The sequence below is a fragment of the Oryctolagus cuniculus genome, chromosome 11 (assembly GCF_051225735.1).
Source record: "Oryctolagus cuniculus isolate XC-2025 breed Fujian yellow rabbit chromosome 11, ASM5122573v1, whole genome shotgun sequence".
Lineage (NCBI taxonomy): Eukaryota > Metazoa > Chordata > Mammalia > Lagomorpha > Leporidae > Oryctolagus > Oryctolagus cuniculus.
This window is the reverse complement of record NC_142877.1, coordinates 90,778,931-90,806,925: the sequence shown is the minus strand read 5'-3', so window position 1 is coordinate 90,806,925 and position 27,995 is coordinate 90,778,931. Positions and strand designations below refer to the sequence as shown.

Below are 27,995 nucleotides of genomic sequence, written 5' to 3'. Positions count from 1 at the left end.
TTACCATTTTTTAATTTTTCTATTTGTGACACCTCCATACCACTAGGAATAGTTTTTCGTTATCATTTGATTGATGAGATCCTAAGACCTACTTAATGTAAGTTCCAGGGAGAGTAAATGGGATAGACATCAGATAGGCAGGAAATTACAGAGCTGAGAGGATTTAATCCAGGTCTGTCATTCAACTCTATTGCTTCCATATATACAACATCTAAAATATCTGAGATACAATTTTGTTATAAACAATATAAGATTAACTGAAATATTATTGCATGTAGGAAATGAATCTAACATGGACAAAGCAAAAAAATCAATAACCAACAGTGAAATTGTTTCTATTTCAAAAAAAATCACTATGTTGGAGATGAAGGAGTTAAATGAGAGGCAGCGGGCTGAACACTGTCAAAAAATGTATGAACACTTAAGGACTTCATTGAAACAAATGGAAGAACGTAATTTTGAATTGGAAACCAAATTTTCTGAGGTTTGATATTATTTTTAAAGTATAATTGGAGAGTAAGAGATTGTCTTGGTAGACATTGTATTATTGTTAAAAGATTTGTTTGTATCTTTGAAATTGCATATTAATATGGTGTTTGTGTTTCATGTAATGATAAATAAGAGTTACTTTAAAATCTGAATTGTTTAAAACTAAAGCAGGTTATTTCTGTGAGTGAGTTCTTGTTTACTAGCATGTTACATTATTAGGTTTCTTAAAAAGATTTATTGATTTATTTGACAGACAGAGTTACAGACATAGGAAGAGAGAGGGAGGTGTGTGGTGGGGAGGTAGAGAAAGAGAGAGATCCAGAGAGATCCTTCATCTCCTAGTTCATTCCCCAAATAGCCACAATCTGTTGTTGAGCCAGGCCAAAGTCAGCAGCCAGGAGCTTCATTCAAGTCTCCCACCTGGGTTCAGGGCCCCAAGTATTTGACCCATCCTCCCTTGCTTTCCCAGGCAGATGTTATTTACATAATGATAGAATTGCCTTCTGCTCTGTATTTAACAACTATTCTTTCATTGCCTATTACTTATCAGAACATGTTTGAGGCCTGGGACTACAGCAAGAAACAAAAGAGACAGTAATTTCCTCTGCTTTCAGAGACTACAATACTAATAGGAAGTTTTAGATTTTTTTTTTGAATGTGATCAGAATCTTTAAGCTGCGTGACAATAAATATAGTCGGCAAGTATTCAGTAATTTATGATTAAACAGCTCTTACAATGTTTGCTTATCTTGGAATTATGAGATAATAAGTTCCCTAATTTAAATGGCTTTTGATCAATGGACTATATAGCCAGACTTTCCATAATTTGTTCCTCTTTCCTGTCATATCTTCTTTAATCTGTTAACACTTCATACCTTTATCTGGATTAAGGCAAAGTAAAGAGGATCACAGTATTTGAAAACTAAATTTTCAAGAAAACTTCACCAAAACTGATGTATTTGAACTATTTTTGTTACTTTTTCTTAGCTTACCAAAATCAACTTAGATGCACAGAAGGTGGAACAGATGTTAAGAGATGAATTAGCTGACAGTGTGAGCAAGGCAGTAAGTGATGCTGATAGACAACGGATTCTAGAGTTAGAGAAGAACGAAATGGAACTAAAAGTTGAAGTGTCAAAGTAAGTGCTTATAACATTTTAGACACGTGATTAGATGTTTTAATTTGTTTTTAAGAAAATTATAAACATGCAGTATATTCTTAGTGGAATTTGATACTGATTTCTTTTTGTGAGAAAAAGTTTAATAATATTGCCAGTGTTGATTTTTAACAGGGTTAAATTATAATTTTGAAGAGGAAATTACCTCTGAAAATTGGTATTTTTTAGAGTCGAGGAATAAGTACTGCTTTTGGAACCAAGACCTTAATGAGGTCTGCTTCTTCATACTTATTTTGGAGGAGGGGAGAAGTGAGAGGGAGGGAGCAGGAATGATTATTTAATGTCTTTAAACTTAGATTTCTTCACTGTAATAAGGGATTAATAGTAACTCTGCTGATTCATAAAGTTGCTGTAAAAATATAATGAAAAATTCAGATTTCTATTTAATTTACATTCATTTGTCATCTACTGTGTACCAGGCACTGTGCAAGGTATTAAACATGTATTAACTTGTATAATTATATTTAATAGCCCTGAGGTAGTTTTTATTTTACTTGAGGAAACAGGCCCAGCTAATTTAGGATACAAAATATACATCGGGAGTAAATGTGTGAAGGGTAGAGACCGTGTCCTCCTTCTCTTTTGTATTAGATGCTACTTTAGTAGAAAAGGTTGTCAAGCTCAAGTAATTAGTAAGGATATGTTTATGGTTTCATCATTAAGTAAAAGCCATTCTCATAAAGCTGAGTTCCAAGTATCCTTTACTGGAATGCCTAATGTATCTACCGCCCTCACACCCCATCTTCCCCTACTTCTGTAAGACTCCTCTCATGTGATTGTCTCTGTGTTCCTGGGAACATTTGTCCAGGCTGTGTAATCCAGAACTGCATCCTTCAGAAAGATCGTGACATCCTAATGTGTGCAACTCAGCAAAATTCAGGTCATCCTTCCATTTTCTTTAGTGTGCACTCATAGGGAAAGTGCTCCCTGAATTCCCTTCTCTCCTTCCACCTAGAAGTTAGGAACTCTCTCTTTTAGGTCTTATGGTGTCTTGAATATCTCCCTAGTACAACCCATATATCTTTATTTGTATGTCCATTTACCTTCTAAAGTATGAATATTTTAATACAGGAACTGTCTTTAAAAAAAATTAAAAGCCATTCTTTGGAGCTTGATGGTCCTTTTGGGGGTATCAGTCATTGCCAGCCTTTTTTGCTATGGATCTCATCTTTTCTCATGGATCTCATCTTTTGAAATAAGCTATAATTATTCATTTTATCATATTTAATAATTAAAACATTACTGGCAGTAGGGGTTTCTGATTAATATGAAGAAGTTTGGTTTATCTGTCACACTGAGCTAAAATTAGTCTAGTGCAAAGCAAAGCAACTTTTACTTTGCCTCTAATATTTATCATACTTGTCATAAGAGAAGTTGAAGCATTATTGCCATTAAGCTCTGCTTGTTTTATTTTAATGTTCTGAAATACATACTTTCTTTTCAGATGTCAGATATCTTATAAATTAAAATAAAGCAAAGTGTACATTAACCCTCTAGGAAACAGGGATTTCAAGTTTCTGTATTCTTAAGTGCGTGGTAGTATCAGATAAAAACTTAAAAACAAAAATATCTTATATGGGCATCTCCCAAATCAAGCCAATATGAAAAAGGCGGGGGAACAGGTGTTGTTTGTCCACTTACATTTGGAAGATACAATGCGAAGATTCTTCAAAACATTCATGGAAAAATAGAACTAGGAATAGAGCTTCTTTTAATAGAAAAGTGATTTTGAAATCCACACGTAGTTTTTGATAACATGCATTTTCCATTTTTTGCATAAAAATAATCTCATAACTTTGATTCTGTTGCACCTGAGCTACTTGAAATACCTTGGTATATTAAGTACAATTTGAGATTATTATTTACAATATAATTCCTGAGAACATTTTTTCCTAGAAACCTTTTATTTAAGGTATACAAACTTCACACATTTCATAAATATAACTTTAAGAACAGCGATTCTTCCCACTGTATCCACCCTCTCACCCCCGCTCCCATCCTTTTCCTCCTCTCTCTCTTATTCTCATTCTTATTTTTTACTAAAATAATTTTCAATTAACTTTATACACAGAAGGTTAACTCTATGATAAGTAAAGATTTCAACAAATAGTATGGAAAAAAAAAACTGTTCTTCAACAGTTTTTCGATTTCATCTATGACCCACTGTTCATTCAGGAGCATGTAGTCCAGTCTCCATGTTTGCATATGTTTTAGAGATTCTTGAGTTGTTGATTTCCAACTTCATTCCATTATGGTCAGAGAAGATGCATGGTATGATTTCAATTTTTTTGAATTTGCTGAGACTTGCTTTATGGCCTGGTCTGTGGTTTATCCTGGAGAAAGTTCCATGCACTGGTGAGAGGAATGTGTTTTCTGCAACTATAGGAGGAAAAGTTCTGTAGATAGCCATTGGGTCCATTAGATCTATAGTGTTGATTAATTCTGTTGATTCCTTGCTGATTTTCTGTCCATGATAAAAATGGGGTATTGAAATCTCTGATTACCATTGAATGGGAGTCTATGTCTCCCTTTAGATCCATCAACATTACTTTTGAATAGCCAGGTGTCCTGTAATTAGGTGCATATACATTTATTATAGTCACATCTTCCTATTGAATCAATCCCTTAATCATTTCCCAGCTCCCTTCTTTGTCTCTTTTAACAGTTTTTGTGTTAAAATCTATTTTGTCTGATATTAAGATGGCTGCACCAGCTCTTTTGATTTCTGTTAGCATAGAATACCTTCCATCCTTTCACTTTCAGTCTGCTTGTATCATTTTTGGTGAGATGTGTTTTTTATAGGCACCCTTTAGATGCCTTTTTTTTTTCCATCCAGCCAGTCTATCTTTTAACTGGAGAGTTGAGGCCATTTACATTCAAGATGACTATTGATAAGTAATGACTTGGTCCTGCCACTTTTCCATAAATATTGTTTACTTTGGATTTCCTTTGTACCTTTACTGGGAGATTTTCTGCCTTTACCTTCTTTCATAGTGATGACCATGTTTTTTGTTTCTTTGTGTAGCACATCCTTAAGTCTGGATGAGTGTCAACAAATTCTTTCAATTTCTGTTTGTTATAGAAGGTCTTTATTTCACCTTCATTCAGTTTGCTCAGCTCTGTTGGCCTAGTCTCATGCTCACCTCTTCTCCAGGGAGACCTGAGTGCTAGCCCCAGTGGGTACAACATTCTCCTGTGCTGCCACAAGAACCACACAAAGAATCTGTGCAGTCCTTGGTGTGAGCATAGATCCTGCAGCAATGACCCTCACCAAGGAATTAGGGAGCCCTGAGCATATGGAGCCACCTACAGTGACTGCCCAAATACACTGCCACTCCCTGCACCCTCCCACCCAGCCAGTGTTTCCACAGTCCCAGCAAACAAGGCTCCCACAGTCATGAGCACCCAGTCCCCTGTCAGTTCTGCCAGCCAGCCTCAGACAGCTCCTCTCGGCTGGTTGCTGGGTGCACAGGCACAAACTGGCACAGCTGTTATGTATGTCCAAAATGGCACCTGTCAGCTCTCAGTAGTCATGAGACACTGGTGCTGGGTGGTTGGGAAAAGAAAAGCATGCCCCCTTTTTTTTCCTCTAGGTTGACAGGTATACTGACCCCTACAGGGCTCAAAGCCAGACTCATGCCAGACATTTAGAGCAGCTTTACCACCAGTGCCTTGGGCTGCAGCAGTCTGGTTTTACCTCACTCTTCAAAGCTGGTGGTGAAGCCCTTGGCTGCTTGGGTCCTGAATTGTGTGTATCCACACCTTCCACATACATCTACATTGACCTCCTAATTTGTATGTAGTTTCCTCTGCTGTTTTCTCCCTAACTCTTCCCTAAGACTGCACTCTCTCCCTGTCTATCTTCCTCTGGACTAGAGCAGTAAGCTCCCTCCCTGTTCCGCCAATTTGGTGCCTCTCTGAGAACATTTAATATGATACTGTGTTCCATAGTTTCAAGAGGGAGAGATGTAGGAAATGAAGTGCCTGTTAATCTCTCATGGAATTATCTTTCCTGAAACAGTTCAGAAAACCCTGAGTTGTTTGTATTTTATATAAAGAAGGGATGCTGGAAACCAATGGCCTTCCTAGAAAAGAGTATAGGAATTTGGATTTTTGGTGCTACCTAGAAAATGACGTCACTCATTCCTGAAATATCTTACTACTTTTTTAGATTAAGAGAGATTTCTGATATTGCCAGAAGGCAAGTTGAAATTCTGAATATACAACAACAGTCCAGGGAAAAGGAAGTGGATTCTCTCAGAATGCAACTAGTAGACTATCAGGTATGTGCAGTATGGTCTCTTCTGTGTAGAATCAGCTTTTTTTGATAAATTTACATGAGATATTGGTATGATAGTATAGATTTAGTCAGAAGATATGCCAAATAAAGGCTTTTGTTTTGTTAGTTGAAACCTAACTCTTTTATTTGAAATACCATTCATAATCCAGAAAAGCATTTATTGCTTACAAATGTGCCATCCTTACTGGTGATGAATCAAGATCCTAAGGAGGAGTAGCTAGTAAATCTTTAATAACAGTATTTTGTCTTGTATTTATATGTAGCTTTTCACATAATCTGACATTAAAAAATATACACACATCACCTGCATCAGTATTATACCAGTAAGATTATTTACATGCAGAAGTTTCAAAAAAGTAATAAATCAACTGTTATTTTGTAAGAGTTAGATTTTAAGTATTTTTTCTCTTATGATTCTTTGGTAAAATTTCTATAAAAGAAAAGTTGGTTTTTTGAACATCTCATGTACCATACTGTTAACAGCTTATTTAGTAAAGTTTTATTTTAAATCTGTAAGTTCCATTGGACAAATTTGAAACATACTACAAATATGTATTTTTTATTATTAGGCACAATCTGATGAAAAAGCACTAATTGCCAAGTTGCACCAAAGTATTGTTTCTCTTCAAATTAGTGAGGCTACTGCTCTTGGTAAGTTGGAGTCAGTTACATCTAAATTGCAGAAGATGCAGGCCTACAATTTGCGGTTGGAGCAGAAACTTGATGAAAAAGAACAGGCTCTCTATTATGCCCGTTTGGAGGGGAGAAACAGAGCAAAACATCTGCGCCAAACTATTCAGTCCCTGCGACGCCAGTTTAGTGGAGCTTTACCATTGGCACAACAGGAAAAGTTCTCTAAAACAATGATTCAACTACAAAATGACAAACTTAAGATAATGCAAGAGATGAAGAATTCTCAACAAGAACGTAGAAATATGGAGAACAAAACACTGGAGATGGAATTAAAGTTAAAGGGTCTAGAAGAATTAATAAGCACTTTAAAGGATGCCAGGGGAGCCCAAAAGGTAAACATTGATTTTTCAAATTTCCAAAAGAGTTGAATAATAATTTTAAGTTCTTAATATGTGCCTATATGAAAATACTCCAAAATATATAATAAAAATTCCAACTGTAGCACATTAATCTAGATTTTGCATATTAGGAGTTTAGGATAATTGAATATTGTTCATAAAAATAAAGTGAGACTTTTCTAAGCAAGAATTTTAGTAGAAACCTTTAGTTCATATAATTGCAAAGAAATTTAAGCATTGTAGAAAAGTTCATATAAATTAATTAAATATTGATTATAATATTGAATGTTTTATGTGGTTATCAGTTTCTGTTTTTCATAATTATTTAAAATTGTATACTATAGTAGGTCTGTATTTTTTGTTATTGTTAATTTTTTTTAAGATTTTTTTATGTATATGAAAGGCAGAGTTTGCAGAAAGAGAAGAAAAGACAGAGAGAGAGATATTCCATCTGCTGGTTCACTTCCCAAATGGCCTTAACGGCCACATCTGGGCTAGTCTAAGTCAGGAACCAGGAGCTTCTTCTGGGCCTACCACATGAGTGGTAGGGGCCTAAGTATTTGCTTTCCCAGGCACATTATCAGGGACTAGATCAGAAGTGGAGCAGCCGGGGTTCAGACCAGTGGGGATGCCAGCATCTCAGGCAGCAGATTTACCTGTTTTGCCACAACACTGGCCTATATTTTTAAATTTGATTTAACTTTTACCCCTACAGGCAGGAATTAAGTTTAAAATAATTGTCTTGCAGCTGAATGCTGTTCTATAAGCTATAAACATTTACGATTTCCATTTTTGAATGTAATACCATTATTTCTGCTATATGCTTACCATAAGTGATCAATTAATATAGTGAATGAATAACTCAAAGTGAATGTTGGTAGTATTCATTCCACCATAATTGAAAGAATACTTAATGTAATTTTCCACATATTCTTGGGAGAGTCTATAGAAATCATAAATAAACTGCAATGTAGCTCAATCAAGGATGACTTTATATCATGTTTTATTACAGAATGTCCATTAATTTCAATTGAAATTATGATTTATTGAAGAATATTTATATAAAATTTACATTTATATCTTAACTTATAAACATTAGGTAATTAATTGGCATATGAAAATAGAAGAACTTCGTCTTCAAGAACTTAAGCTAAATCGAGAGTTAGTCAAGGATAAAGAAGAAATAAAATACTTGAATAATATAATATCTGAATATGAACAAACAATCAGCAGTTTGGAGGAAGAAATCGTGCAGCAGAACAAGGTTTTATTTAATTTACTTTACTGGGTTTTTTTTTTGCTAAAATTTTATACATAAGAACATTGCATGAATGACTAGCTTATTCTCCCAGTTGAATGTATCACTGATTAGTAATAGATTATAAAATAATCTGTTTTAAAAATGCACATCTGTATAGTTGTCATAACAGTAGTTTTCAACTAAAATGGAGCAATTCATAAGTGAACTTATTTGGAAAGTTAATTTTCAAATTGATACTTGTTATTTGAGTTTTCACAATTGCAAGTTTAACTCACTGATGGAGAAGAAGGTATTGTGGTATAGAGTAAAGCATGTTTTTTTAGAGACAGACCAGATTCATCAAGCACATGCTTGCTTTATAGATTTTGTTGTTCCCTTGCTTTGAATGTTCTTACCCAGATGCCTGTGGTGTTTGTGCTTCTACTGCCTTCAGATCTGACCTTAAGTATCTTACCTTCTCAGTGCAGCCTCTGGGGCTCTATCAGGTGCACTTTATCACTCACCTCCTTAGATAACAACAAACTTGTGTTACAAACTCCTGTTGAGTTTCCCTAATAAAGATTACTTCTATTCATTTTTCTTCTTGGCACTTATTATATATATCACCTGCTTATCATTGTCTCTCTTCCCCTCACCAGAATCTAAGTTCTGTGGTGAAAAGGACTTGGTTTTTTTCATTGCCGTGTGTGTATTGCCTAGAATAGTCCTTAGCATACAATTTGCTTATTTGTCACTAGTTATCTTTTGGAGGGATGAATGAATGGGTGAACAGATTGAAATCCTGAATTCATACTTGCCTATTTCTATTATCGCAGGCAAGTTACTTCACTTCTCTGAGTTTGTATCCTTTTCCATAAAATGAGAATGATATCAGTGACTATAAAATGTTGTTGTGAGGATGAAATAAGAATATGTATGTAAAATTCCTTGGACTTTGTGTGTGTGTGTGTGTGTGTGTGTGAGAGAGAGAGAGAGAGAGAGAGAAAGAGTGAATATGCGAGAGACATGCACACACACACACAAACATACAAACTGTACTTTTTCAGTTTCATGAAGAAAGACAAATGGCCTGGGATCAAAGAGAAGTTGAACTGGAACGTCAATTAGACATTTTTGACCATCAGCAAAATGAAATACTCAATGCAGCACAAAAGGTATAAATGATTAATGCTGTTTCCTACTCTGTAGCCTGGTCTAAGGAGTATTAACTGAAATATTTTCTAAATCAGATGAAATTTTAATTGATGTCATCTTTTTATATTTAAAATATAAGTCAAGTTTAATGTATATTTTACTGTATAGTTGTAAGAATATTGTTATTAAAGATCTTTTTTAAAAATATTATTTTTCATAATAGTTTGAAGCAGCTACAGGATCGATGCCAGACCCCAGTCTGCCCCTTCCAAATCAATTGGAGATTGCTCTAAGAAAAATTAAGGAGAATGTTCGGATAATTCTAGAAACACAGGCAACATGCAAATCACTAGAAGAGGTAATTATAAGAATTTGCATTTTGATTAGTGTATTATTGGGTATGCTTGTTGACTTTTCTAATTAATATTTATTAATACTAATGATAAGGCATAGAAAATTGAATCTGTTTCTAATTCTACTGTTTTACTTTTCTACTATTAAGTTTCTAATAGCTGACAGTGGACACCAGATATAGTTAATTTGAATTCACTACTCATTTAATTACTACTTGTTATTTTGGGGCATATGTTCAGTAACAATGAGAATAAAAGGAAGCAAAATGAACATTTGATTTTTAGCTTTATGAGCCGTATATTACCTTCTGCTATATGATCTTTTCATCCTTATTTTAAGTTTTCTTTTGAAGTGTGTATTGCATTCTCTATGGATGAATTTTCAGTTCATTCATTTCTATGAGGGATATAAGGATTGAAAGTAAAGTAGAAATTACTTGATATTTTAATCTAGGTCTTGAATTTGATTAGTAAATGATCAAATATGTCTTTATTAAACTATTCATAAAATAATATAAACTGAGTGTTTCGTTTTAGTTTCTATCTAAACATGCTAGTTATAAAAACATTTTAAAGCAATCTTTCAAGTGTATTGTACATTTTAATAAATTCAGAAAACTTAGTTTTTCTTCAATAATTATCAGACTTGTCATGTATGTGAATTATTGCTGAGTTCCTTGATTTCAAATGTCTGTCTTAATCATACTGAAAAGTAAAACTTTTTTCTGCTTCATTTTAACTAGATTTCATAGTAGTGATTCATGGACCTGGTCCTCTAAAATTCTAATTTTGTATTCAGCTGACTTTTTTTATGATTTATTTATTTATTGGAGAGACAGACTTACAGAGAGAGAGGGCCAGATAGAGATCTTTCATAAGCTGGTTCACTCTCCAAATGGCCACAGTGTCCAGGGCTAGGCCAACCAAAGCCAGGAGCCATGAGCTCCTTCTGAGTCTCCCACAAGGGTGGCAGGGATCAGGAACTTGGGCCACCTTTTGCTACTTTCCCATGCTATTAGCAGGGAGATGGATCAGAACTGGAGTAGCCAGGACTCAAACTGGTGCCATATGGGATGCCAGCGCTGCAGGCTGCAGCTTAACCTGCTATACCATAGTACCAGCCCTACTCAGCTGACTCTTAACGGATTATTCTAGTGCCCAGATAGCAGGCCAAAATAAGAGATTATTTATTATATTTCTTTCTCAATCTTGTACCACTACATAGCTATAGGATCTAAAGTATCCAAATTTAATTCTATCATCATCCTAAAAGTGGTTTTTAACACATATTAAAATGTACATGCAAGTAATTGTATTATCACCTTCAAATAGTGAGTTTCATATTACTAAAATCAGATGGCTGCTAAATATGCAAAAAATAAGTGAAATTCTTTTTTTTGTTTGTAACTAACTGAAATTCAGATAATGTGTTTTAAAGGAAATAACATAAATTAATAATTTACTATGATTTGATTACAGAAGCTTAAAGAAAAAGAATCTGCTTTACGGTTAGCAGAGCAAAATATTCTGTCAAGAGATAAAGTAATCAATGAACTGAGGCTTCGATTGCCTGCTACTGCAGAACGAGAAAAACTTATTGCTGAGCTAAGCAGGAAAGAGGTGGAACCAAAATCTCATTACACGTTGAAAATTGCACACCAAACCATTGCAAATATGCAAGCAAGGTTAAATCAAAAGGAGGAAGTATTAAAGAAATACCAAAATCTTCTAGAAAAAGCCAGAGAGGTATTTTATATTATGTTATGCTATTTTATTTATTATCTTGTTTTTTAGTCAAATGCCAATTATTATTCTGCCTTAAGTGGGAGTTCATCTGTTGTTTTCAAATGATTCTATTTAGGAATTATAACTTTCACTTGATTGGGTTACAGATCTACCAGAGGAACTGGCAGTTTGTATAGATATATATTTTTTCTCTTTTTTTCCCCCAAAGGAAACTTTATTTAATAAGTACGAATTTCATAAGTACAACTTTAGGAATATAGTGATTTGTCGCATCATACCTGCTCTCCCACCCCCATTCCCACCCCACCTCCTCCCTCTCCCATTCCCAGTCCCATTCTCCATTATGAAAAAACAATAACAAGAACAATTGAAAAAAACAAAAAAACTGTCCTTAGTAGTAAGACAAGGGCTGTTCAAGTCATTTCTGCTCAAAGTGTCAATTTTGCTTCTACAGATTGCCTTTTAGGTGCTCTGTTAGTTATCACAGATCAAGGAGAACATACAATATTTGTTTCTTTGGGACTGGCTTATTTCACTAAGTATGATGTTTTCCAGATTCATCCATTTGGTTGCAAATGACCAGATTTCATTTTTTACTGCTATATAGTATTCCATAGAGTACATAGCCCATAATTTCTTTATCCAGTCTTCAGTTGATGAGCATTTAGGTTGATTCCATGTCTTCGCTATTGTGAACTGAGCTGCAATAAACATGGGGGTGCAGATAACTTTTACTTGCTGATTTTCCCAAGAGTGGGATGGCTGGGTCATATGGTAGGACTATATTCAGATTTCTGAGGTATCTCCAAACTGATTTTCATAGTGGTTTTACTAGTTTACATTCCCACCAAGAGTGGAATAGGGTACCTTTTTTCCCCACACCCTCACCAGCATGTATTGTTTGTTGATTTCTATATGAAAGCCATTCTAACTGAGGTGAGGTGAATCGTCATTGCAGTTTTGATTTGCATTTCCCTGATCGCTAATGATCCTGAGCATTTTTTCATGTGTGTGTTGCTCATTTGGATTCCCTCTTTTGAAAAATGTCTGTTTAAGTCCTTTGCCCAACTCTTAACTGGGTTTTTGTTTTGTTGTGGAGTTTCTTGAATTTCTCTTTAAGGAGTAACTAAATCAGGAATAGGTATCTTGGTGAAACCATATGATTTTGAAAAAAAGATCAGTTATGTTAATAGGTAAGGATTGAGGACATCACATAAATCTGTCTTGTTAGAACCATCAAAACATTTTTAAAATTCAGTTAAAATTATATTTACTAGAACTTTGGCAGAAAAATCTAACCTTTAAAAAATTTTCTGGAAACAAGTTAAAAGATGATAGATACATGTTATTCTTTTTTAAAAAGATTTAGTCACTCATTCATTCATTCTAAAGGCAGAGTGACAGAAAAGGGGAGATTATTCACTAGTTCATTCTGCAAATGCTGACAGAAGCCAAGACTAGCCCAGGCTGAAGCCAGGATCCAGAATTTACAATTGAGTCTCCCATGTGGGTGTCAGGAATGCAGTTTTTTGGGCCATCATCTGCTCTCTTCCCAGGTACATTAGTAGGAAGTTGAGTAGGAAGCCTGGACTGGGACTGGCACTCCAATATGGGAAAATGGCATTGTGAGTTGCAGCTTAAAATGCTGCACCATAATGCTAGCGCAAACTACGTGTTTTTCCAATGTTAAGATAATCTAAGGCTAAGCTTGTCAACTTGAACATGTAGAGGATATGCATACCGGTATAAATACATACATGCTGAAATTGTTACTTCTCTACTTCATAGAGATTGTAGAAGATTGAAGATAATAAAATATTTAAGATCTTTGGAATGTGAATTTGTTTGAATCACAATTTAAGATTTGGTTTTGATTTCTTGTAAAACAGGAGCAAAGAGAACTTGTTAAGAAACATGAGGAAGATCTTCATATTCTTCATCATAAACTAGAAGTACAGGCTGATAGTTCCCTCAATAAATTCAAACAAACAGCTTGGGTAAGAGTCTAAGAACTTTGTTCTTAGACTATTCTATTAGTTCTATTATATGAACTATATAATTTGAAATATATAATTTGAAATTTAGCTCTTTTTTTTTTCAGAGTAAAAGTTTCCTCATTTTTTTATTGCCAGAGTAATCTGGAAACACAACTAAATAGTCCTCTTTCTACATCCAAGTCTTCCAATAACTCATTGCTGGTCACAAAATCATGCTTATACTCCTTAGCCATGGACTCAAATCTTCAATGATCTGACCTGAGTCTTTTTTCACATATTCTACTCGTTATAATGTAGCCTACCTAACTGCTTTCCATCTTCCACATTTCACTCATCCTTGACTCTTTTGATCATTTTGTACATATGAAACGACATATCTCTTGACATGCAACCTTATCATCCTGGAGCCTTACCTCATTAATTCAGTCAACATGTATTCACCTTTTCCTACATGCAGAAACTTTGCCAAATGCTGGAATACATCAATATCTGTTTCCTATCTTTAAGCCTTCATTGCCTATTAAAGTATTAAAATTTGCATTATATACTATGTTTTTATCATTTAAGAAGCTGAATAAGATTATGGAGTATGTCTGAGATTGGATTATACATGTCTATAGCTAAAATGTTCATATTTCATAGGATTTAATAAAACAGTCTCCTACTCCAGTTCCTACCAAGAACCACTTTATTCGTCTGGCTGAGATGGAACAGACAGTAGCAGAACAAGATGATTCACTGTCTTCACTTTTGGCCAAACTAAAAAAAGTATCACAAGAGTTAGAGAGACAAAGAGAAATAACTGAATTAAAAATCAAAGAATTTGAAAATATCAAATTACAGTAAGTCTTAAAAATTTATTTTGAAAACAAATGGGATAAGGTTATAATGAAGATATATATATGTGTGTTTGCTGTGCTAGGCACTTTTCTAACACCTTTAAATGTGGATTCTCCTGTTTTTCCTCAGGACTACTGATGACATGTTATCATTTTCCTCATTGTTCAGATAGGAAACTAGACCTCAGGAATGCTCAGTAACGTGCTCAAGAGGAGTAGGAGAGCCACAGTGTGATAGTCATCAGTCTGATTCAAAAACCTATCCAGATTCTTCTCCAGGGTCTTTGGTTTTTATCTCTTGGGTGTCAGTGATGCCATCTTTAAAATGGAAATGACAGTACTAATCTTGACTCTTTGAAGGTGGTTGTGTGAAAACAATTGTGTGGTTGTGTGAAGTAATTTGAAAACTGTACTAATCATATATAAATACAGAACTTTAATTTTGCATTTATGATAGTATGGGCACATAATACTCCATAAATATTTGTTTCTTATTAATTGTAGTGACAGTAGAATGTTTCTAGATCCTCTGTGTTAGTGATTCTAAACTTTCTTCAAGCAATGTATTAGAACATAGATTTTAAATCTAAAATAGGCTTCTACTTATGCAGTTTCTAATCACTGTACAGCTGTTTCTCTGAATCTCTATTCTCTTTTCTGAAAAAATGAGAAAGTTAACCTGCTTGATATGTAATTGTATTTCAGTGCTGAACCTTTATTAGACCCTTTGGTTGTTTACTCATTTATCCAAGATGCCTCTGACAAAATTAACGTGTATTGGTTAACACATAAGGAATTACCACTTTTTCACAAAAGAAAATTGAATTAACAGCAGCATGTGGTATATTTTTAATCTACTTTCCCAGTCAAGTCTTCCCCATGAGCTAGTATAGTAATTTTATATGCTACTTTGGAGGATAAAATTACTTGTGCATCTGATTCCTAGGTATAGGAAATAATCATCTTTTAAAAAAATATTATTTATTTGAAAGGCAGAGTAACAGAGAGGCAGAGGTAGAGAAAGAGAGAGGGAGGTCTTCCATCGGCTGGTTCACTCCCCAAGTGAACCAGCTGGAGCTGGTCCTATCTGAAGCCAGGAGCCGGGAGCTTCCTGCAGGTCTCCCACGCTGGTGCAGGGGCCCAAAGACTTGGACCATCTTCTACTGCTTTCCCACGCCATAGCAGAGAGCTGGATCAGAAGTGGAGCAGCCAGTACTTGAATTGGTGCCCGTATAGGATGCTGGCACTGCAGGCAGCGGCTTCACCCACTACACTGCAGTGCCAGCCCCCCAAATAATCATCTTTTGACACTTTGTATGTTTAATTTTTTGTCAGATGAAATATTTGAAGTAGCTGTTTTGTACCTCTGTAAAATGTGTAGCAATTGAAGTATTAATTCCAGCAACCACTCTATTAAATACAATCTTATTTAATTCAGGCTTCAAGAAAACCATGCAGATGAAGTGAAAAAAGTGAAAGCAGAAGTAGAGGATTTAAGGTGTCTCCTGGCCAAGTCACAAAAGGAGTCACAGAGTTTAAAGTCTGAACTTCAAGCTCAAAAGGAAGCAAATTCAAGAGCTCCAACAACTACAATGAGAAATCTAGTAGAACGACTAAAGAGCCAACTAGCTTTGAAAGAGAAACAACAAAAAGTAAGTGAAAAGAGAAAATTGCTAACATTTAGGAAAGGTGGTAGAGTAGATCTATAAATATGTAAAAATAAACTTGTAAAAGTTATATATATGTATATTGTAATAAAATATATGAACTTTATCTTATGCTATTTTTAGGCAATTTTTTTCAAGGCAATTCTTTTAAATAGCCTTACTGAGTGCTATTTCTAAATGCAAATATATTCCAACTTATCTTTTTGTGTCATCATTGATGTATAGATTTTCTGTAAGAAATAAGGGGGGTTCTTAATTATATTTTATGTTACTGAAGCTGTTTTGAACAATTAAGCCATGTTGAATGATTTGAGGGATTCAGAAGAAAACAATTTGAGGGATTTAGAAAGAAGGAGAAATTAAAGATAGGGCCACAGAGATGGTTTTGTGGAGAGGCATTTGATCAGTGGATTGTCTGGTTTGTTAGGTTTGTTTTGGTCATTTAGCTTAGATTAAATGTACTGAAAATGTTTTAGAAGGTGTGACTATTGTACTGTGTTAACTAATAAAAGTTATTGGCAAATTTAAGACATTTCTACTCCTGTAACTTTCCTTGCCTACCTATGTTCAATTAATTTCACATGGAAGGATGTACTAAGTGAATAGTTAAGATAAATAACTAAACTTGGATATTTGAAAACAAAACATGCTTGGGTTTTGTGATGCAAATTGCTTCATTTAATTCTGGGTTCTCAGAAGCATTGCTCAGACCTTGAACTCTCCAACTCAGTTTGTAAAGAATTGAGTATAATTACTGAAGGAAATTCATTTGAAAAATTTTAGTTGTATGTGAATTGTGTTTTAGTACATGGCATTTTAAGAAAATAGTGGAAAGAAGTTAACCTTGTTTATTTTTTGTTTTATATTGTTTATATAAAATATCAATTTTCATTTTAAAACTTACATATGATGTCAACTTTTTAGGCACTTAGTCGAGCTCTTTTAGAACTCCGGGCAGAAATGACAGCAGCAGCTGAAGAACGTATCATTTCTATAACTTCTCAGAAAGAGGCAAACCTCAATGTTCAACAAGTTGTCGATCGGCAGACCAGAGAGCTAAAGGTAAACAACAAAACAGTCATTAATATAACAAATGTAAAAAAAAATTTTAATTCCAACTGGGAGAAAATCCACTTTGATATATAGTAATTTTGATAATCGAAAATTTATAATAAATATAATGGACATATACACACAAAGCCACTTGAAACAAAAAGTATCTTTATGGTACTCATATTGATTATCATCTTGAGAATTAGAAAAGTCTAGGCCATTATGAAATATTCTTTTTAATAGTAGAATTAGATTAAGAAGCATTTTACTTAAGATTTTTTCTTTTAGACTTTTTTTAGAGCAATTTTAAGTTTACAGTAAATTGAGATGAAGGTACAGAGATCTCCTGTGTGTCCCCTGCAATCCTATATGTAATAGCTTTTTCCTCACATCCTCCATCAAGGTGGGACTTTGTTTCAACTTGAATTTCAACTGATGAATCAGCACTAATACATTGGGATTGCCCTAAGTCTTGATTTACATTAGGATTTGCTCATAGTGCTGAATGTTCTGTGGGTTTAGAAAATGCATAATGACAGGTATCTATCATTTTATCTACCATACACAGTATTTTCTCTGGCATACAGATCCTGTATTCTCCTCTTGTTTATTCCTCTCTACCCACTGCCAACCCTGGGAACCACTGTTCTGTATCCACAGTTCTATTTTTTCTAGACTGTCTTATAGTTGGAATCAAAGAATATCCTTTTCAGATTGACATTTTCACTTAGTAATGTATTTATTTTTACCTCTAAATAATATTCCATTACCTAGATATATCATTCCAGTATGGGATGCAGGCCCTGCAAGCAGTGGCCTAACCTGCTGTGCCACAGCATCAGCCCCTCAAATTTTTTAAATTTCCTGTTGACAGTAAAAATTCATTAAATAAATAAATTTGTGAAGAGAAATAGCCCTTGTTGGTTTCTGTTTCAATACATTTCTGTTGGACTAAAATATCATCTCCTATGAATTCTGCATAATTTTCTAGTCCTTTTTCTCAAAGCCTTGTCTGATTCCTCTGGGAGAGCTGTGTTTTTCTTCTAAGAATGTTATAATAATTCTGATTTCTCATTAGTATTATTAGAAATACGATGTCTTGTAATAGTTTATTCAATAAAACATATGTTTATTCGCATCTACTGTCTTAGTATCGCAAGTTATCCTTTCATGTCTTATCCTACAAAGATTAGAAACTACTCAGATTTTTTTATATTACTCTTCTGCTTCATAGTGTTTAAAACATTGCCATAGACATTGCTGGGTATGTGTTTCTTTAATTAATTCAGCCATAATGGAGCATTTGTTTGATAAGTTTTGCATTTAGGTGTTGAAGATGGATTACTTGTTTATTTATTTATTTTTTGCTTCAAAATAATCTTGGTTCATTTAGATGAACATAGAAAAATATATGTAGTTTTTTTTCCTGTATACTAAGATTGAATTTTTTTCTTTTTTTTTGCTTTTATTTATATAAATGTAACAGATTTCATATATTTCATATGCATAGTTTTAAGAGCATAATTATACTTTCCACCCTACCGCCCCCACCCCCACCTCATTTCCACTTTCCCTCCTCCTTCTTTTTTTTTTTTTTTTTTTGACAGGCAGAATAGACAGTGAGAGAGAGAGAGACAGAGAGAAAGGTCTTCCTTTTGCTGTTGGTTCACCCTCCAATGGCCACCGCAGCTGGCGCGCTGCGGCCAGCACACCGCGCTGATCCGACGGCAGGAGCCAGGTACTTATCCTGGTCTCCCATGTGGGTGCAGGGCCCAAGCACTTGGGCCATCCTCCACTGCACTCCTGGGCCACAGCAGAGAGCTGGCCTGGAAGAGGGGCAACCGGGACAGAATCTGGCGCCCCGACCGGGACTAGAACCCGGTGTGCCGGTGCCTCTAGGTGGAGGATTAGCCTAGTGAGCCGCGGCGCTGGCCCTCTTCCTTCTATGGTATGATTTCTGTTTTGTGTAGCTTTTGTCATTGATACTTGAAGAAGATTTGGGAATAAGAACTTTTTTTTTAATCTCTCATTAGTCACAAATTGAAGATTTAAATGAAAATCTTTCAAAGTTGAAAGAAGCTCTTAAAACAAGTAAAAACAGAGAAAATTCACTAACTGATAATTTGAATGATTTAAACAATGAACTACAAAAAAAACAAAAAGCCTATAATAAAATACTTAGAGAAAAAGATGAAATGGATCAAGAGAATGGTGAACTCAAAAGGCAAATTAAAAGATTAACCAGTGGATTACAGGTAATTTTATATTTAAACCAGATAATGTCTTTGATTCTAATATATAGATAGCAGTGTATGTATACTTTTTAATTTTATCTATAATATTTGGTAAAACTTGCTTTCAGATAATTTTAATTATTATAATGAATTCCTTTAATCAATTCTATTGTATTTTTAGATTTAGAGCATTTCTTATAAAATACAGGAGGAGCTGTCATGTTATTTTACATAGTAAGAGTAGTGATAAATTAAAAAAGTTGCTATAGTGGGAATATTTATTGTGTTTTTGTTGGATATTCATTTGTAGAATGTAATGTATCTTATTTTTTTCAGAGCAAGGCCCTGATAGATAATAAACAAAGTTTAATTGAAGAACTTCAAAAGAAAGTTAAAAAACTAGAAAGCCAACTGGAAAAAAAGGTAGATGAAGTAGAAATAAAACCTATGAAAGAAAAGGTATGTGAAGAAATACATTGATTAATAAGTTTAAAATAGTTATGGGCTAAGTTAAATATATAGTTGATGAACAGATAGTGTTCTGTGATAATTTGAAGACCTTATACCTACTACAAGTGGTACTGGTACTGGGTAGTGTAGAGCTTACTTGAGGGGACACCTGTAGTGTAACTTTTATGTAGAATTTGCTGTGTCATCTTCCTGATGATATTGTAACACCTCTAAAGTCTCTACACACCCTACATATCCAATAGACTGTATTTATCATTTTTCCCAAAAGTAATCATTGATACAATTGCTGCTTTTGACTTTTGGCACAGAAAGATGAGCATTTTAAGACCTCTACTTTGACCCAATATGAGCTTTATGTGCTTTGATAGACTGAAATATTACTTCAGAATTAATCATGTGATTTAGAATATACCCAATATATGCAATAGCAATCAATGTCCAGTGTTCTTGCAGATGGAGTCTATTATGTGAGATAAATTGTTTACTTTTTTTTAAGAGGTTAACCTGTAAATTGTTTTGTAATAAAATTCACAAATAGAAATAAGCCAAAAAAAATCTAAAATTGGCCAGAATGCATGTAATTAAATTTGTATGAACAATGAACTAGAGATAATTTGTTGATTATATTGAAAATACCAAAAGTGATGTAGGGAATATTGGTATTAACAGTAGTATTTGACACTAAAGAAGGATACTATGAAGGAGCTATGGTTAATACAAATTTTTATTATAAAATTTATCCAGAAAATATTCAGTACCTGTGAAATAATTTCCATAGCAAGAAATGATTTTTTCTCATTTCATTATCAATTTTTGGTTCCCTTCCTCCCAGTCCACCGATTCAACCAACGTAAACTAAATTGTAAGATTAATGAGCATAAATAGAGGTTTTTAGTTTTTCCCTAATTAATTCATTGCTTCTATTTCTGGTTCCTGAAATAGTCCCTGTCCTACACTTAACACTAAATAAATACCTGTTGAATAAGTGAAAAAATGTTCTTGATGACTTGTAGGGACTCTGATGCTGAGAAACTCTCATGGGATAACAATGTCACAAAGTAACAAGGTTACTTTGGTCATTTAGCATGAGATTTTTTTTAATTAGACACTTTACTCATGAGCATCTGTAGTAGTATGTTCATTTAAAGATTCCTAAAGAGTGTTGCCATTAGTCAAACCTATCCCCCGATTTCTGTCTGTCAAATGATAGAATACAGCATGTGCAGACTGAAGGACATTTTTTTTGCTTATGAGTTGTCATGCTCCAAGTTCTCAAGAAGTAGAGGTTTATGAGTTTTCTAGGTAAATTGTTATTGATAAATTTTAAAATCAAATTAAAAAATAATATTGGTAATTTTCTAACTTATTTGTTATTATTTATAGAGTGCTAAAGAAGAATTGATTAGGTGGGAAGAAGGTAAAAAATGGCAAACCAAAATTGAGGGAATTCGAAACAAGTTAAAAGAGAAAGAGGGGGAAGTCTATACTCTAACAAAGCAGTTAAACACTTTAAAGGATCTTTTTGCCAAGTGAGTTTGAATTTCATTGTATAACCATGTGTAAAATTTTGTATTGACCTGGTAGTTTATATAGTTTTAATTTAGTTGGAAATATGAGAAATTTTCTAATTTAAATTATCATTTATTAGTACTGGGTCACACTTTGCTTTCTTTAAAATACATTTTAAATGTATTTTAGCAATTATAAATGGAGCTTCCTGTTGTGTTTAAAATATATTAGTTTATACCAAATGTAAAATGGTACATAATTGTCATACATTTGTCTGATAAGTAGATTGCAGTTTTATAAATTTAACAAGCCAAGCAGTGAATGACATATTTTCATGATTGTACGTTAAATTCCGCAGAGCTGATAAAGAAAAACTTACTTTGCAGAAGAAACTGAAATCAACTGGTGTAACTGTTGATCAAGTTATGGGAATACGAGCTTTGGAGTCAGAAAAAGAACTGGAGGAATTAAGAAAGAGAAATCTGGACTTAGAAAATGACATATTGCATATAAGGTGAGCTATTATATGGAAAAATGGTACCATTATAATGAAGGAAAACTGGTTGATTTACAGAATTGGAAATCACGTATGTTGTTGGAAGCTTGCATTTTGTTGTCTTTCCCTCATAAGGTGAGCTGTTTCTGGGTCTTTGTATGTTATATAATTTTGGATTGTATTCCTGAACTTTTTAATACTACATTATAAAACTTTGGTTCTTATTTAAATACTATGGAAATTGTAGATACTTTTGTTTAGCATGCAGTCAGTCTGGTTATGTCTCTCCACAAGTTCCAGCCTCCTTTCTCTCTGCTGTGGTTTCAACATCAATTCTGTTTTCAAAGTCTTTATGTTTCTATTAACATCTGTCCTACCTGTACATCTCCCGTTGAATAGTCAATTTGATAGACTGTGTCAATAGACTATTCATATTCATTGTTCAGAATCACTGGTATTCTAATTGGGATCAGATCCATACATGTGCAGCACAAGAGTAATGTTTGGATATGAAGATTTGTACCCTTCGTAAATGCACCTGATGTTTTCTCTTCAAAGTGCTAACACTAGTGCTTCTATATTAATGTCTACTATTAATGTCAGTACGAATGTTCTGTGCACATATCAATGAGAACTTCAAAAGCAGACTCTCAGGAGCTTCTAACCCATATCCTGTGTTCTTTTCTTCTTTGTTAGTATGTGTGTTTGTATGTGTGCCTCTTTCTTTCTTTGTGTGTGTGTGTGTGCTTGCTCATTTAAGAAGAGAGAGAGAGAGATAGGGAGAGAGAGATCCTATCTGCTTCTTCACTCCCCAGTTGCCTTCAATAGTCAGGACTGAGCCGTAGCTAAACCCAGGAGCCAGGAACTCAATCCTGGTCTCTCAATCCAGGTCTCTCATGTGGGTGGCAGAGATTCAACTACTTGAATCATTTGCTGCTTCCCAGGACCTATACTGGAAGGCTGCTGGAATCGAGAGCCAGAGCCAAGAACCAAACCTTGGCACTCTATTATGTGATGTGGATGTCTATCTGGAGTTTTACACATGAGGACAAACATGCATCCCTGTTATTGTCTTTTAAATCCTTCAGAATTTTCCTTTATAAGAAAAAAAATAATGATTGAGGAATTCTTTTGACATCTCTTTAAAGTTAATATCTCATAGTCCCAGAAATGAATCATTCCTCTCCTTGTTTTAGGGGAAGGGGTCTCAAATATGTTCAAAACAAAGTGCTTTTATTCTCCTTTGTAGCTTTTACAATGATCAAATAATTAGGTGTGTTTTTTTTTTGTTTTTTTTTTGTTTTGTTTTGTTTTTTTTTTTTTTTTTAATTTTTTGACAGGCAGAGTGGACAGTGAGAGAGAGAGACAGAGAGAAAGGTCTTCCTTTGCCGTTGATTCACCCTCCAATGGCCGCCACGGCCAGTGCGCTGCAGCCAGTGCACCGTGCTGATCCGATGGCAGGAGCCAGGTACTTATCCTGGTCTCCCATGTGGGTGCAGGGCCCAAGCACCTGGGCCATCCTCCACTGCACTTCCAGGCCACAGCAGAGAGCTGGCCTGGAAGAGGGGCAACCAGGACAGAATCCGGCGCCCCAACCGGGACTAGAACCCGGTGTGCCGGCGCCGCAAGGCGGAGGATTAGCCTAGTGAGCCACGGCGCCAGCCCGAAATAATTAGTTTTGAATCCTTCTGATATTGTAGAGACTTTTTTTTCCTGATAGTGTGAAACTAGTGGGCTTTGTAACTAGAGATTTTGTATAACAGATTAAAATTTTCTTCTCTCCAAATACAATAAGTTTAAATATCTGGATTTCAAATCCAAATATTAAATGGAAAGAAGATGACATACTTATAATTTACTTTATTTTTTTAAACGATTTATTTATTTAAAACAGAGTTACAGAGAGAGGTAGTGACAGAGGTCTTCCATCCACTGGTTCACTCCCCAGATGACCGCAACGGCCGGAGCTGTGCTGATCTGAAGCCAGGAGCCAGGAGCTTCTTCCGGGTCTCCCATGCAGGTACAGGGACCCAAGGATTTGGGCCGTCTTCTACTGCTTTCCCAGACCATAGTAGAGATCTGGATCAGATGGGGAGCAGCCGGGACTAGAGCCGGTGCCCATATGGGATGCCAGCACTTCAGGCCAGGGCGTTAACCCGCTGAGCCACAGCGCTGGCCCCACAGTTTACTTCATAATCACAAGCATAACGCTGCACTAAATAAAAATTCAACAAAAAAATCACTATTCTTTAAGAGTATAGACAAGGGGCAGGCGCTGTGGCACAGTGGGTTAACGCCCTGGCCCGAAGCGCCAGCATCCCATATGGGTGCTGGGTTCCAGAGACCTGGTACTCCACCTCCGATCCAGCTCTCTGCTATGGCCTGGGAAAACCGTAGAAGATGGCCCAAGTCCTTGGGCCCCTACACTCGCGTGGGAGACTAGAAGAAGATCCTGGCTCCTGGCTTCGTATCAGCGCAACTCCGGCTGTTGTGGCCAACTAGGGAGTGAACCACCGACAGAAGACTCTCTCTCTCTGCCTCTCCTCTCTCTGTGTAACTCTGACTTTCAAATAAATAAATAAATCTTTAAAAAAAAAGTATAGACAAAGGCTGTAGCAATACGTCAATTTCTCTCATATACATTACATATTTTTGTACTCTATATTAGTTACCACAAATCAGTGAAAACATTATATTTGTCTTTGGGGGACTAACTTATTTCACTAAGCATATGGTTTCAATTGCATCCATTTTATTCCAAAAAACAGGATTTGATTATTTTCTATGGTTGAGTAATATTCCATAGTGTATAAATACCACAGTATGTCATTTTAAAAATTAAAAAAATAATAAAAGGAAGGAGGAGGGAGGGTGGGAGCATGGGTTTGAAGGAGGGTAGGGTGGAAAGTATCATCATGCTCTGAAATCTGTATGTATGAAATACATGAGATTTGTTCACCTTATGTAAATAAAATAAATAAAGGGAAAGAGGACAATTCAAGAAATGAAAACCTTAACAGAAACATAGAGACCAAAGTGAATGTTCATGTGTAAGAGTGGGTTTAGTGGGACCAGCATTGAGTAGAGGGTAAAGCCACAGCCTGCAATGCCCACATCCCATATGGGCCCTGGTTCACGTCCTGGCTGCTCATTCTGATCCAGCTCCCCACTAACAGCTTGGGAAAGGAAGTGGAGGATGGTCCAGGAGCTTGGACCCCTGCTACCCATGTGGGAGACCTGGGAGAGGCTCCTGGCTGCTGGCTTCAGCCTGTACCAAGCCCGGCCATTGTGGCCATCTGGGTAGTGAATCAACAGATGCAAGATCTCTTTATCTCTCTCCCTCTCTCTCTGTAACTGTGACTTTCAAATAAATAAATAAATCATTTTTAAAGGCGGGGAGATGTTTGCCCAAGTAAAGGTGTTAGGTAGGAAGTCAGATATGAGCTTATGTGCATGTGACAAAGGCCTAAGGAGACATTTGGGTCCAGCATATGCATCTCAAAGTCATTGCAGTATTTGCATCCTGCCCTGCCCCTTCTTCTGGATAACCTGCCAGGTGGGGGTCCCTGCCCCTTCTGCCTGATATCTGCATTTCAAATATCCTGCTCTGGATCCTGATCCTGATCCTCCAGGGGGTCCTGCCCATCCTTCCTCTAACCAGGGTGATGCCAGCCAGGCTTCCCCCTGTCTGGTAACTTCAGGGGGAAAATTCAGATAGCAGTTTTTAGTATTTACATCCATAAAGTCTTTTGTTTCAGGAGGAGATGTGAGAAGACAAAGATCCATCCCCTTAAAAATCCCTGGCCTCAACCAGAGTGTGCTCAGCCCTCTGCCTTTATGCCGAGCCACCCGCCTGGCCTGCCCAGGTGTACTCTCTCCACTCAACCATGTAACCCCACTCTTCCCCAGTCTGAGCGACTGGGCACTCTCTCTCAGGTTCTGTCTGGAGAGGTGCCCATCTGTTCTTACTGATGTCTCTACCCTAATAAACCTTGCTATTTGCTTTCCACTTACTCTCTGTCTCATGCCTGAATTCTTTCTTGCGTGAAGACAAGAACCCTAGCGTTCACCGGTAACAAGGGTAGATTCATAGACAGTAGGGTTGGTTAGATATGGTCGTGCCTGATTATGGAGGATCTTCTAGGCCAGGTTAGATGAATTTAGTCTTTAAGTGACAGATGATTTTCTGAAATCACTAAGAGTTTTTGTAGATACTTAACTTCTTAAGATGGGCCTAGATAATATGTAATTATTATACAGTGTTTTAAAATTAGAGAGCATCTGCATAATTCCATATAAATAAGTGCATGTTCTCTTAAAATGTTAACGTTATTTGTATAAATCAAAACACACCTTTAACTCATAGTTTAAAGGAGCCTTCAGTGAATTCTCTGAAGAGGATTGTTTTATAAGATCAATTTGATATCCTACTTTATTTTGTACAATGTTTGGAAGTTTTGAGAAATTTAGTATAGTGTTAGTAAACATGTTGTGTTTTGCTTCCTTCCTTCCTTTCTCTCTTCTTTCTTCCTCCCTTTACCTTGCTCACTGTCTCTACCTGCCTGCCTGTCTTCCTTCCTTCTTTCCTATATTTCATTATAGTAAAACAGGGTTAACTTGAGGCCTGAATAGTAAGAATGTGTGGTTGTTGTCCGCAGGACACAGCAAGCTCTTCCTCGAGATGCTGTTATAGAAGATCTGCGTTTACAAAACAGATACCTCCAGGAAAAACTTCACGCTCTAGAAAAGCAGCTTTCAAAGGATGCGTATTCTGGGCCTTCAGTAAGTGTACATCTTTGTTTTTTCTTCTGTTTTTAAACACATAAAAGTGAAACCAACTTCCCCTTATCTGGCCAAAAGCATTCGACTGCTCTCATTAATATTAATAGAGTAAATTCATCTTTTATTTTTCCTATACAATGACGTATGATAACTTATGTAATCCTTTCTAGTTTAATAACAATAAACTCAAGTTTCTTAAGCTTTATAGAAAACAAATGTTTTCTACAAGCTTTAAATGTAGTTAATGTTATGAATTTTCTGGTGCCAGGAGCATATAGTTAAATAAAATAGGAAAATATGTGGCAGTACTATTTCCATTCAGATGTATGTATATGTTTCAAGTTTCTAAAGATTCACTGATGATAATATACAATTATTTTTTGGATCCTATTTTAAATAGTGTATCTATGTCTTTATTTTCCCTCTTTCTTATTCTTGGTTGTCTGCCTCGTCTTCTAATTCAGGCAAATCTGGTATGTGACACAACTGTGCTTTCTACCCTGTTAGCAGTGTTAATAAATACACACTTAGTATTTTTCACAAAATGACACTTTATTGGGAACAAACAAATCCATATTATGTACACAATTTAGAATGGGAACAGAATAAATATTGGTAAAAGCTTTTATCACTGAGTACCTAGTAATATGGTTATTACTGTAATAGAGAGAAACCAAGCAGATATCGGAGATCCTACTGAGTTCAATCAATCTGCGTCAAGAATAAATAACAGGGGATGCTAGTGGAACTTCGGGTGTAAAATATTTACTTCCTTCTCCAACATGTCATCCTTAACTGGAGCTAAGGGGCCACTCTCCTTCCTTCACAAATTTACCGTGAGAATAGCAAGGGAGCTCCTCCAGAGCTCACAGCTTATTGTGAAAACAAGCTGCCAGATAGGATGGAGAACTGTGAATGGGGTCTTTTGATGTTTTTTTGTCCCTGCCTGGTAATCCATTGCCAGTCTGATTGTTAATTTTTTTTTTCCTTTGATATTGAACTTAAAGCCAACTACCACCAGTCCTTTTTGGGTTTTCCTCTCTTGGAAGCCCCTCTCCACACCACTCTGGCTGGAGGTCCTTGATTCCAATAAATACTTTTAAATCTCAAGCAAACAAACAAAAAAGCAAAAAGGATAAACAATAAGTTAATTTAGCTTAGCTAGTGATAACTTGGCAGAATTTATCTCCAAGTTTTGAATATGAGCCATGTCCTAATATTGAGAAAATTAATCAAGAGTGCTGTGAAAATGATAAATGGGGACATGAAAATGAGGAGGGGCCGGCGCTGCAGCTCAATAGGCTAATCCTCCGCCTGCGGCACCGGCACACCAGGTTCTAATCCCGGTTGGGGCGCTGGATTCTGTCCCGGTTGCTCCTCTTCCAGTCCAGCTTTCTGCTGTGGCCTGGGAGGGCAGTGGAGGATGGCCCAAGTCCTTGGGCCCTGCACCCCATG

The 27,995-nt window shown here is 35.7% G+C and overlaps 1 protein-coding gene across 9 annotated transcripts in view; it reads left to right on the top strand.

Annotated features, from left to right (window-relative positions):
• Window positions 1-27,995, top strand: part of CEP290 (centrosomal protein 290) — a 91,136-nt gene that overhangs the window by 39,891 nt on the left and 23,250 nt on the right. For 8 of the 9 annotated variants that reach the window (XM_089307553.1, XM_089307552.1, XM_070052680.2 and 5 more), the window contains 17 exons: window positions 279-484; window positions 1,477-1,628; window positions 5,839-5,950; window positions 6,537-6,992; window positions 8,098-8,262; window positions 9,306-9,413; window positions 9,617-9,751; window positions 11,226-11,492; window positions 13,382-13,489; window positions 14,132-14,331; window positions 15,767-15,980; window positions 16,920-17,057; window positions 19,082-19,303; window positions 19,619-19,741; window positions 21,137-21,282; window positions 21,621-21,776; window positions 26,417-26,540. In XM_089307553.1, the coding sequence (XP_089163679.1) occupies window positions 279-484; window positions 1,477-1,628; window positions 5,839-5,950; window positions 6,537-6,992; window positions 8,098-8,262; window positions 9,306-9,413; window positions 9,617-9,751; window positions 11,226-11,492; window positions 13,382-13,489; window positions 14,132-14,331; window positions 15,767-15,980; window positions 16,920-17,057; window positions 19,082-19,303; window positions 19,619-19,741; window positions 21,137-21,282; window positions 21,621-21,776; window positions 26,417-26,540 (3,032 nt within the window). The remainder of the gene's footprint in view (window positions 1-278; window positions 485-1,476; window positions 1,629-5,838; window positions 5,951-6,536; window positions 6,993-8,097; window positions 8,263-9,305; window positions 9,414-9,616; window positions 9,752-11,225; window positions 11,493-13,381; window positions 13,490-14,131; window positions 14,332-15,766; window positions 15,981-16,919; window positions 17,058-19,081; window positions 19,304-19,618; window positions 19,742-21,136; window positions 21,283-21,620; window positions 21,777-26,416; window positions 26,541-27,995) is intronic. The other variant, XR_016216230.1, reaches the window with a different exon arrangement.